Source organism: Podarcis muralis, chromosome 11 (assembly GCF_964188315.1).
Source record: "Podarcis muralis chromosome 11, rPodMur119.hap1.1, whole genome shotgun sequence".
NCBI lineage: Eukaryota > Metazoa > Chordata > Lepidosauria > Squamata > Lacertidae > Podarcis > Podarcis muralis.
The window spans coordinates 56,095,723-56,108,412 of NC_135665.1; the positions used below are offsets into that span (position 1 = coordinate 56,095,723).

The window sequence follows — 12,690 nt, forward strand, 5'->3', positions numbered from 1 at the left end:
AAAGGGTTTTCCGTTTTTTGAGTCGTTCCACAAGACGAATTTCCCTATGGGCTTGCTTCGCAAGACGAAACGTCTTGCGAGTTCTTGCGAGTTTGTTTCCTTTTTTTTAAAGCCGCTAAGCCGTTAATAGCCGCTAAGCCGCTAATAGCCGTGCTTCGCAAGACGAAAAAACCGCAAGATGAAGAGACTCGCAGAACGGATTAATTTTGTCTTGCGAGGCACCACTGTATATGCTGAAACCTTCTTGCCCCAGTGAGCAACCTGGCTGCTGAATTCTGCACCAGCTGAAGTTTCCAAACTGTCTTCAGAGGCAGCCCTGCATACAACGCATTGCAGTAGTCTAATCTAGAGACTATCAGAGCATCGACTTTGTGTGCTCATGGTCTTTCCAGAGGCATTGGACATTCTGGGAAATAGTATGCCAGATGAGACAGGCCTTTGGTCCACTATCCAGAAGAGCTGCTCTTCTGAAATCTCTGGTTCATCTTTCATCATAGGAAAACATCTTGTATTCCGTATTTGTGCCTTCTTTTATGGAGACAAAGGGACAGTTCATTTCCCAATTTTTAGGCTGCATTCTGAAATCGCAATATCACAAATACATTTTTAACAGCCTAAATATGGGTCTCTGAGCAGAAATTTCCTTAATCGACCTCAAAATGGGGGGATTGGATTTCCATTGGAGCAGCACGCTTACAAACTGTAAAAGTTAATGGTTTTATCTTAAGCCAATGGTTTTATCTTAAGCCTTCACTTCTCTTGCTCTGTTAGAGTTAAGCTGTTGTATATGACAATAGACGAGCTCTTAATCTGATAAAATCGGGAAAATTGGGGGACATTTTTAACTGAATGCGCCTGTATTAAATAACAAGATTGCAGAGCCTGGAGAGTTACAAATGCAGCCCTTAAAAAATGACAACAAAAATACATTTTAAGCCCTTTATCTTTATGGTCCAGTGGAAGTGTTCTGCCTTAGCTGCCTTTTTATCTTCTCAAAAGCTTTATTAATTGAATAGAAAGAAGATCATGTTTTCGCCTTCTTCTTTCCCAGCAATAAATACAGAGGGAGGGAGGGAGACAGCGACAGAGAGAAAGGTGGTGCTTATTTAGATGTTTAGGTCATTCAGAACATAAGAGCTGTATTGGATCAGGCCAATGACCCTTGTAGCCCAGCGTCCTGAGGCGGTAGAGGAAGTACCTTCAGGACGGAGGGGTGTGTGTGTGTGTGTGTGAGAGAGAGAGAGAGAGAGAGAGAGAGAAGCACAGTGGGGGCCTCATATTCCCAGGGTGGCCCCTACTAAAGCAAACAGTCTAATTGGTCGACGTCTAAAAGATATCGAGCATCAGAACAACCCGGCCACTGTATGGAAATTCTGCCCTTCGTATGTTCATTTTCCACCTCTCCATTTTGATTCTCTGGCCCCACATCTGCACAAACTTACTATCCCAAAATGCAGACGTGCTTTTACACTTGCAAGACTGGATGTTTTGCCATCTGCGGTACTTGAGGGTCGTTTCCAAAAGATCCCGTCTTTGCCCCTGTGGAGATGGTAGCTCCGAAACAGCGGCACACGTCCTCCTGTCCTGTACTCTCTACAAAGACCTGAGGAACGAGATCATCACCCCACTCGTACTAACCATCCCAGGGCGCTCAACCACTGCCACAATGTCCTTTCTTCTATCAGATCAAAATAAGCAGATAACAGCAAAGTTTGCTAGGTTCACAGCAGGGGCAATCAGAAGAAGGGCCACTAACTGACGGCTGATTCAGGACTTTAAATTGTGCTCTTACATCAAATTTCCTTTTCTGCGTATACTGTAATGTTTTACTGTTGCTATGGCCATTGGCTAATGTGAATAAAGTTTTATCTCTCTATCTATCTTCCCAGGGTGGCTACCAAAAAAATAAAAATAAAACGATTAAAATGTAACTACAAACTCAGATTTTAGAAATGGTTCCTTGACCTGAGAATGTTGTTTCGGTCTGCAGGTTTGAAACTTTCGAAGTGAACAGCTTTGAACAATTCTGCATCAACTATGCCAATGAAAAGCTCCAGCAGCAGTTCAACTCGGTAATTTGGGTTTATAGTTTTTATTTTTCCACAGTGACATTGTCTGGAAATGTGGTGAAGAGGGATAGATAGAAAAGCATATATTTTTTTAATATGTGTAAAAGATGGCAAGGGGGTCTCCAACCACATTACATTTTTAACACACAACAGGCTTTCTTTCAGTTGAGGTTATTTTGTTTTCGCTGAAAACAGGATGTATTATTTATCATGTTAAAATTACAGATGAGCCCTCAGTATTCATGGTGGGTCTATAATCTTTTGCATGCTTCCTTAAAGTAATGGTCCATTGGTTTCAATGGGGCTTACTCCTGTGAGGAAGAGTAGCCTGTATCTAAATTGTAGCTGAAAATGTATTTAATCATCTCCCAGATTCAGAGACCACATGTATTTGTTTTATTTATTTATAAAAAAAATATTTATATACCGCTGTATCATAAATATATATCACAGTGGTTTGCAACAACAGGAAGCTCTGAGTTCCCAACTACCGTATTTTTCGCTCTATAACACGCACCTGACCATAACACGCACAGCGTTTTTAGAGAAGGAAAACAAGGGAAAAAACATTCTGAATGAAACAGTGGATGTATCATTTTTGTGCTTCATGCTGTGGCCACAGACATGTGATCTGATGGTGAATTTGGGGTGACCCAATGCAAAGATCCTCAGGATCCATGTGGATCCATGCTTTGTAACCACATTTTAAGTGGGGAGGGAAGGAAAAACAAAGAAGGGGAAAGGAGCATGAGAGGGGTGTGCAGAGAAGCAGCTGGCTAAGAATGCAGGAGAGGGATTTAACGGGGGGGGAGGAAAGAAAGGCAAAAGTTTTCCCCCACCCAAGCACCCAAACCAGGCATCTCTCTCTCTCTCTCTCTCCCTCCCCCCCCCCACCTGCATGTTGCCTGCTAGTCCCTAGACGCAGCACCGGAGCACAGAGAGGAATTAGAAGGAACTACACTCTGCTTTCTCCTCTGCTTGCCTGGAGGGGAGGGGCTTTCCCTGCTCTTTGTTCCGTTCGAGCAAACACAGCCACGAAACAGAGGAGGGTGGGCAGTAAGACCCTGAGGCAGAATGCAGGAAAGCAGCCGCTTCCTCTTTTCAGGTTTCCCTTCTCCGTGAAGCGCGATTTGATTTTTGTCTGATTTTTTGGCTCCAGGGACCACACATTCGCTCCATAACACGCACAGACATTTCCCCTTCCTTTTTAGGAGAAAAAATCTGCGTGTTATAGAGGGAAAAATACGGTATCTAATGGCCTGACTAATAAAAGTTTTCCCACCCTATTTTTTTAATATATATATATATATATATATATATATATATATATATATATATATATATAAAATTCCAGCCTTGCTGAATTTGGACACTACAAAATATACATTTAAGAGAAGAAATGGTGTTTATGCTCTGTCAACCCTTCTCCCCCACAAAAAGCAGGCAACACTATTTCAATTTCCCCTTCCCCTCCTCCATAACAAATGAAATACAGGTGAAGAAAGCAAGGAACACCCTCCCCACAACAGGTAACACCCCCCCCTGTCTTAGCCAAACAATTTTTTTAAAGCAAAAACCAAAACTAACCAGTCATTGTCCTATGGAATTCGAAATGACCATGAAATTAATCATTTCACTGAAACGTTATTGGGGCAACTTTGCAAAGTTTCAGTGAAACTGTTTCTTCCAGTGCTAGTTTGCATCTTTACATTTGTATGAAAAGATGCAAGCTTCTTCTCTCTCCTGCATCAGGCAGCGAGAGAGGGAGAGCAGTGCATATGCTGGACCTCTCCGTTGGCTGTTGCTGAAAGACCAGCAAATTCAGGGTCCTCCAATTTCCCCCCGTTCCTATCGATGCCTGCAATATCTCTGTATCTAAGAATTAGTGCCAGAGCTTGCTTTTTGTTCCTCCTCCCTCCCAGCCCCCTTTCCTTTTCTGCTGTGTCTCTTAGGCAGGTGCTGTCATTCCACTGCTATTCGAAAGCCACTCGGTGAGCCTTTTTTAGCTGCAGAGTAGAATAAAAATGCCTGCTGCTACTACTAATAATAGTGATCCTCGGGTGCTGCTTTCCCAGTCAGCCTAGATTTAAAAGAGGCAGGGAATGAATGAGTTGGAAGGGACCCTAAGGGTCATCTAGTCCAACCCCCTGCAATGCAGGAATATGGTGCTGTCCCATATGGGGACTGAACCTGCAACCTTGGTGTTAACCCAGCACTTTACACACAGCACAGCTGTGCTTCTGGTTTCACTCTCAATGCCCATTTTTGCACAGGTCCCATGCCTTGGGTGTCTTTCCCAGTATGTGACCATTTGAGAATCAGACATTTGGAATAACAACAACAACAACAACAACAACAACAACAACAACAACAACAACAACATTTTTATTTATACCCCACCCGTCCCTGTTCAAAAACCAGGCTCAGGGCGGCTAACAACAAATTTAAAACACTTTAAAACACTTAATTCTAAGAGTAGCATAAAATACAGTATAAAAACATGAGTAACAATAAAATTCAAAAATCAATTAGATAATCCCCAGGGCTAGCTGGCTGAATTTAAAGCAGGCATTACATCTAGAGAGTGACTTGGCATCTACTTACTGTCTGGGCTTTGAAAAAATAAAATAAAATCCCAGTAGGCCCTTGAGAACGTTCCTTCATTTATCATCAGATTAGTTTTTCCTAAATCCAGACGGACCTTTACTGTCTTTTCATTGCAGCATGTGTTTAAACTGGAGCAGGAGGAATATATGAAGGAGCAGATCCCTTGGACACTTATAGATTTTTACGACAACCAGCCATGCATAGACCTTATTGAAGCCAAGCTGGGTATCTTCGACTTGCTGGATGAAGAATGCAAGGTAAGAAGAGGCAGAATTGTTCTTGGTCACCCTCCATCTATACGAGTGTCATGATAAGCAATAAGCTTTAAAGGCTTTTGGAAATTCTGCCTTTGCTGCTCCTATAATCCTCTGCTTAGCAGAGCAGAGCTGTGGCAGCCCCATCCTTTTGCTACCTGACTTACCTGTCACACAGTTTGCTTGCTTGCTTGTTTTGTGAAGGCAGCCCTGTATGGGGAAGTTTTAAATGTTTGCTGTTCTATTGTGTTTTTAAAATTTTGTTGGGAACTGCCCAGAGTGGCTGGGGCAACCCAGTCAGATGGGTGGAAATAACAATACAGCCGTACCTTGGTTGATGAACGGAATCCGTTCCGGAAATCTGTTTGACTTCCAAAACGTTCATGAACCAAGGCACAGCTTCTGATTGGCTGATTGGGCCCAGAAACAGTGCCAACAGCCGGAACGGACATTCAGGTTCCAAAGAAGGTTTGCAAACTGGAACACTCACTTCCGGGTTTGCGCCGTTTGGGAGCCAAAACGTTCAAGTCACAAGCCGTTTGTCAACCAAAGTACAGTTGGAAGAAGAAGAGGGGGGGGAGGAGGAGGAGGAGGAGAAGAAGAAGAAGAAGAAGTCGTCTTTGAACATGACTAAGTATACGTCCAACTGAAAATGTATGACAGTAATTAGCCCTGGACGTGGGTGGCGCTGTGGGTTAAACCACAGAGCCCAGGGCTTGCTGATCATAAGGTCAGCGGTTCGAATCCTCGCGAAGGGGTGAGCTCCCGTTGCTCGGTCCCTGCTCCTGCCAACCTAGCAGTTCGAAAGCACCTCAAAGTGCAAGTAGATAAATAGGTACCGCTCCGGTGGGAAGGTAAACGGCGTTTTTGTGCGCTGTTCTGGTTCGCCAGAAGCGGCTTAGTCATGCTGGCCACATGACCCGGAAGCTGTACGCCGGCTCCCTCGGCCAATAAAGCGAGATGAGCACCGCAACCCCAGAGCCGGCCACAACTGGACCTAATGGTCAGGGGTCCCTTTACCCTTTACCTTACTCCTTTGAAATTAGCTATGGGTTTTTTTGGCTGTTGGCCATGCCTGGAAGCAGGATAGCACTTTGGGATTCCAGTAACAGACACGGGGTGTGGGGTCGCAGGGCACTGAGCAGAACCTGCATAAAGAATAAATTGTGGAAAAGTCATTCTTGTCAAATACTCAAATTTTAAGGATGCTGTGCGTAAACAAAGGTGGCATTATCTTGATTGCATGGCAAAATTTTATGGAAAAGCCTTTTCAAAAATAAACTTGTTACTCAGTACAATAATTAAACAGAAGATAAAATAGGTCATTTGAGGTGTGTGGGATTGTGATACAGAGAAGCAAAGACTGTCAAGTTACTGCTGAAATACGTGTTTTCCGCCTAGGTGTATATCTGCTTTGAGTAATTAAGACACTAAGTGCTTTAAACTTTAAAAAGCTATTGTCTTTTAGTGCTGAGCTTCCTTGTTTTGCCGAAACAGAGGATGCAACCTGAATGAATCAACTTTGTGCTTCATTTCTGCATAAATATTTGTTTACTGTTTTCTCAAGCGCTAGTAGCATTGCTGTAAGAGGTGATAATGGTGCAATAAAAGTTGTAAGGGAAATGTTGGGGTAAATATAAAAGTAAAATGCTCAAAACGTTCTATTCTCAAGCCACGAAAAGCCTGACCAATACAAGTGTCCCAGTTTCCCATCAAAGATGCTTATCTATTTGGTATGTTGCTGGGGTGCTAGCATGTTTTGATGAGGTCTCAGTTCAGTCTCTTAACTACCTGCAGCTAGGAATGGACAGATCAGTCAATATCTGGTCTGTACCAGTTTTGTATGTGTTAGGAATCTCAACTACATGACAGACGGCCGCCCAACCTCTGCAGTGGTTAGAGGGCTGGACTAGGATCTGAAAGATCAGGGTTCAAATCGCCAATCAGACAGGCTCATTGGGTGACCTTAAGCGGTCACAGTCTTTTATAGCTTACCTCGCAAGGTTGTTGTAAGGATAACATGGTGAAAGGAAGAGCCATGCAGGTAGACTTGAGGTCCTTGGAGGAGAAGTGAGATATACACGTCCAGAATAGTTGTTCGCAGGGGTTTTGTCCTTGGGTAAATTTTACCAGAAAAATACACTAATCCAGCTTGTACCAACTTGGGACCTCCCAGATGTTTTGAACTACAGCTTCCATCAGCTGATGGGAGTTGTAGTTGAAGACATCTGAGGAGCCACAGGTAAGTGAAGGCTGGATTAGTGCAAGTGGTACTGGTCGTGTCATCGTCGTGTACTATAATCGTATCATTGCTGCGGAACAAACTGGCAGTGCAAATCTCCATTCAGAGCTGCCTCGACCCTAACAACATTTTGCAAAATCAGCATAAGGCATGTGCTTTTATGCTGAATATTGACGTCTTTCTGTGTTAACACCTCTCGCTTCCCTCACTTTCTTTCTTCAAGGTCCCCAAGGGAACAGATCAGAACTGGGCTCAGAAGCTGTACGATCGCCATGGCAGCAGCCAGCACTTCCAGAAGCCTCGCATGTCAAACATCTCCTTTATAGTTGTGCACTTTGCAGATAAGGTAATAGGAGCGGCTGGAGAGTGTGCTGCGTTCGGCTGCGTTCAGTGTGGCGATGGGCTACGTGTGGTTTGTGGCAGCTGCTGAGAATGTGTTTACTTTCCTCTTTGTCTTCAAATGCTCAGGCTAGTCTAGAATCATTGAGTTGTAGAGTTGGGAAGAACCCCAAGGGCCCAACCACCTGCAATGCAGGAATGAGTTGAAAGCCTGCATTTGGGGGGGGGGTAGGATGGGAGCTCCAGCTCCAGCTGCTTCATTCAGTTGCATCATGGTGAGAGCCACTATGGTATAGCAGAACTCCCTCTCTTTGGAACTCCCTGCTTACTGACACCAGGCAAGCACCTTTGCTGTAGTCTTTTCAGCACCTCCTAAAAATGGCTTTTGCTTTTTCAAACAGAATGTCGGCATGAATCTCAGTCTGGATTTTTTGTTGATTTTAATCACATTTGAAGGTTATAGATGGTTGTTTTCCAGCTTTGTTTTACGGGTAATTTCGTAGTTGCATTCTGAAACAGGCAGGCACTGTGGATTTTAAAGCTGTCATTTTTAATTGCTACCTTGGGATGTACAGTCATACCTTGGGTTACAGACGCTTCGGGTTGCATGATTTTGGGTTGCGCACCGCGCTGAACGGATTACTTCCAGGTTTCGGTGCTGGCGCATGCGCAGAAATGCCGAATCGTGACCTGCGCATGTGCAGACGCGGCGCTGTGGGTTGCGAACGTGCTTCCTGCATGGATCACATTCGCAACCCAAGTGTCCACTGTAATTAATAAAAAACAATTCCCATCATCCCTGACCATTTGTTGTGCTGGCTTGGGCTGATGGAAACTGCTGTTGGACTCTATCTGGAGGTCACTATACTTCCAGGTTTTGGTGCTATGCGCAGAAGCACTGAATCGCGACCCGCACGTGCGGAGACACTGCGCTGTGGGTTGTGAACGTGCTTCCCGCACGGATCACGTTCGCAACCCAAGTGTCCACTGTAGTCTTCTCAGATTTTATGCTGGTAGCTGCCCTGGGCACCCTTCAAGGAAGAAGGTGGGATATAAGTTTAATAAACAAACAAACAGACCAGGAAATAGGTAGGGCAGTTTTTAACAGCAGATTCAAGTACCTCACTTCTTAGAAATGACTCTTAATTCATGCCAGATGGTTAAATTACAGGAACATGGCCCCCAAACAGTTGGCAACCCTGCCAGAGAGACCCATGTCCAACTCTCCAATCAACCTTGAAGCTGCCTCACTATGCTTGGACAGGGTTCACCATCTCAGCCTAATGTACCTTGCCATCTCCCCCTTGATTCTCTTGTGTGCATTTCAAGTTATAATAATAGCAGACTCTCAAAGGAACAGCTGCGAGGATGGGTGGAGAGAACTTGCATACGCAGTCTCTCTCCCACACTAGTGCCAAATCATGTTCGGTTAAATGGGACAGCACCTTGATGGATGAGAGAAGCAATGGCCTAGGTGTTCACTGAGTAAGGCCCATCACTCTGGTCTGCTGTGATGGATACCTGGCAGCCTAGATGCAGGGCCATAATTATGTATTGATTGGCTAGAGCGATGGATACAAATCAGAGAAAAATAAGTCTGGAGCTTCTGCTATCAGATGCGGTTAAAAGCTCTTTGTTAAAGTTGACTGTCCTTCTTTGAAGGACACTTGGCCTTCTTAATGTCCCTTCCTTTCCATGGCTCTCAGACTGCACATGGAAGGTATACCTGTTTAGTTCCAGCTGGGGGAATCTGAGCAAAAGAGGCACATTATTTGGGGCTGATCTCCTGCCTTCTCCCCTTCCCCCTCGTGCTTCATTCCTCAGTCCAGCTTTGGTTCTGGAAGTGAGACCAGTTAGAGTAGATGTGCTTATGAGCAAAAAGCACAGTGGGAAAGTCAGTGTTAGGTGCAGAAAGGCTCCAACTTCCTATATTTGTCTGTCTGCTTTGGTCGAAAAATGTAGACCTCCACTGCCAATTTTCATTGGACCATTGGGGCACACACAGATTTAAGTAAATGGATCTTCTGCTGTTGCATGTTTGGATCTAAATTAGAAGGGCTCTGGAATTTTGGAGAGGTAAGTGTGAAAAGGGTTCAACGGAGTGAAAATTTAAAAATTTATGCAATTTTTCATAGTAACAATCCTTGAAAAGAAGTCTGAGATACTTTATGGACTATTATTGCTCAATCTGTGATATCTAAAGTATTGAGGAAAGATTCTGGGAGATGCTTCTAGCCTGCGAGTTTTAAAGATCTATTTCTCAATCTTTAAGATCTGCTTCTTAAAAGCTTGGAGACTAAGCTCAGAGCAAATAAGCATATTTTATGGGCCTCAATTAACATGTACGGTTTGCATGTGTTTTGAAAAGGAAATGAAAAGCAATTTCCAGAGAGGTCTCTAAATGTTGTTGATTATCCTTATAATTAGCTCTCTGTTAACAACTGATTTCCTCAGAGGTCTGGTTCTGATTTCCTTGATGCCGACCTGAGAGAGATTTTTATACTTTCCTTATTTGTTGGTTCAGACTGAAATGTGCTTTCTGCCTTAAGCTTCGAGGATAGATGGGAAAGAGCTAGAATTATTTGCCACAACAACAACCACCCCACTGTAAATTTCACTAGGTAACTTTTGTCCAGCCTTCTGCCTTAAACTAAGCTATTATCTGGGGAATGATTTTCTCTGGAAGTTTATGCCATAAGAACTTCAGAGGCTTAAAAGTCTCAAGAGCACAGTTGGCTTATATTCGGGAAACATCTGCTCTATATAGCTCTTGTTCGTGTATTATTCCGTAGATTCATGTTAAAATTCTGACTTTTATAAGTTTCTGGTATTCAGAATCGCTGAGATACTGGAAGCAGAAAGGCAAGGAACAAGATGGCCGGCAGTGTTTTGTGTGTGTATATATATGTGTGGGTCAACTCAGACTGAATTTGGGAAGTCACAAACCAATCACTTGAGGATTCCATCATGGGCATAGATAAGATTCAGGATGCCACCAAAAACAATGTTTTTGAAACCTTGTGGCTCATCTCTGTGTCTGAAAAAATGTCTGGGTGGTTTTTTGTTAGGATAATCTATATTCAGAATCTTAACTCACACCTTCTGTGTTTCCCTGTGTCCTAGGTGGAGTACCAGTGTGATGGATTTCTAGAGAAAAACAGAGACACTGTACATGAAGAACAGATCAATATACTGAAGGCCAGCAAGGTAAACTCTGAGATACCAGGGGGTGGAATAAACTTAAAGCTGACATTCCAGCATTACTCATGGTTCCTGCTTAGCCTCCTCTTCTTGCTTCCCTTCCTTAATGATTTGCTTAAGATTGAATTGTGGAGGAGATTGAATTGAACAGGGCTCTAGAAGCAACAGTGACTTTGCGACTCAATCAAGCCCTTGCTGCTGGCCAGTGGTCCTCAAACTTTTTCCCCTGGGCCACACTTTCAGAATGAAAATTTGCTCATGCCACACTGAATATTTTTTACTGGTAAGAAATGCATTGGAAAACAGAAAGATACGACTCCTAGCAGGGCTTGATTTATTACGCAGAACGCAACTGCTTTATAATATGATCATGGAACTTCCAGAAAGTATAAAACAAAACAGCTACATAAGGACACGAATCCGTCCCGAAATATAATTATAAATGAGCCTCTTATGTATGTGTATAAATTCAATGAAGGGTGTGAGTTTGCAGTATTGCTTGATGTTCTTGCTCTCATTTTGAAAAGATATCTATCCATATTCTATATACACTGTATATATATTTTTTAAAATGATACTGCTTAAACCCCTATGGCTACAGTTAGAATTAAACATTTGTGTGCATGTGTGTGTGTGTGTACACACATGTGCAAAAACTGCAAAACTCAGCAGTTCAAAGCAAGATTGCCATAAACACCCTAGTGAGCCACAAGCCATGTGTAGTAAGCCTTTGATTATTTTCCCTCTTTTGCAAATAGATTCTCCCCCCCAAAGGGGACATGAGTCGAATGCTTATCCCCTAGAGCAGTGTTTCCCAACCTTGGGCCTCCAGCTGTTTTTGGACTACAACTCCCATCATCCCTAGCTAGCAAGACCAGTGGTCAGGGATGATGGGAATTGTAGTTCAAAAACAGCTGGAGGCCCAAGGTTGGGAAACACTGCCCTAGAGCAGTGGTTCTCAACCTTGGGTCCCCAGATGTTTTGGCCTACAACTCCCATGAGCCCTAGCTCACAGGACCAGTGGTCAGGGATGATGGGAGTTGTAGGCCAAAAACATCTGGGGACCCAAGGTTGAGAAAGGCTGCCCTAGAGGTATGTGCTCCCCTTTCATCTGCTTTCAGTGGCTGTTCTTCCCAGAGAAATTCAAGGGTGAAAGTCCAACCAGAACTCCTGGAAAATCAGCCAGACTGGGAGGGAGGGCGGGAGGCAGCAGCAGGGGCAGCGAAGAGCTTCCCCCAAAGAGATTGGGACACAAGGCAGACTGCATGGAGCAGATAACACAGTTTAAATGGCAGGTTAATTTCACTTCATTGTTAGGATTCAGGTGCTCTGAGCCAGAGGAGCAGGGAGAAGCAGCAAGCAGATAAAAAGAGCCCAAGAAGGAACACCAAAGCGCTAGTGCGATATTGTGAACAAGATTCTATTCCGGTTAGCAGTGTGCGAGTTAAACAAAAACCTTTCTTGCAGTCTTGCAGCTTCTGGCTGGACAGATTTATTACTGTTACTATGAGCTGTGGTGGACATCTTTCTCCTGCGCACAAAACAGTGGCGCTTGCCCAGATCCTGCTTCTGTAGGTGTATTAGTACAGATGGAATGAAGGGAGGAGAGGAAGGCTTTTTGCAGATAAAGGAGCCTTTCTTGCAGATAAAGGACCGGCCCTGTTTGCTCCTTTCAAGAAGCAAATCAGTACAGGAGAGATGTTTGCTCTATTGAAGGAGAGAAAAGGACTTAAATTTTTTTTCTAAACAAAGCTGCTATCCTAAACACACTGGGTTGAATTCAGAGTCACACTATTTCAAAGGTTCCATCTCTGCAAGCATTTTGTTGTTGTTGTTGTTTAGTCGTTTAGTCCTGTCCAACTCTTCGTGACCCCATGGACCAGAGCGTGCCAGGCACTTCTGTCTTCCACTACCTCCTGCAGTTTGGTCAAACTCATACTGGTAGCTTTGAGAACACTGTCCAACCATCTCATCCTCC

At 43.8% G+C, this 12,690-nt stretch overlaps 1 protein-coding gene across 6 annotated transcripts in view; it reads left to right on the top strand.

Moving 5' to 3' along the window:
• Positions 1-12,690, top strand: part of MYO5B (myosin VB) — a 287,447-nt gene that overhangs the window by 177,561 nt on the left and 97,196 nt on the right. For all 6 annotated transcript variants that reach the window (XM_077936491.1, XM_077936490.1, XM_077936493.1 and 3 more), the window contains exons 11-14: positions 1,991-2,072; positions 4,793-4,933; positions 7,396-7,518; positions 10,635-10,718. In XM_077936491.1, coding sequence (XP_077792617.1) covers positions 1,991-2,072; positions 4,793-4,933; positions 7,396-7,518; positions 10,635-10,718 — 430 coding nt within the window. The remainder of the gene's footprint in view (positions 1-1,990; positions 2,073-4,792; positions 4,934-7,395; positions 7,519-10,634; positions 10,719-12,690) is intronic.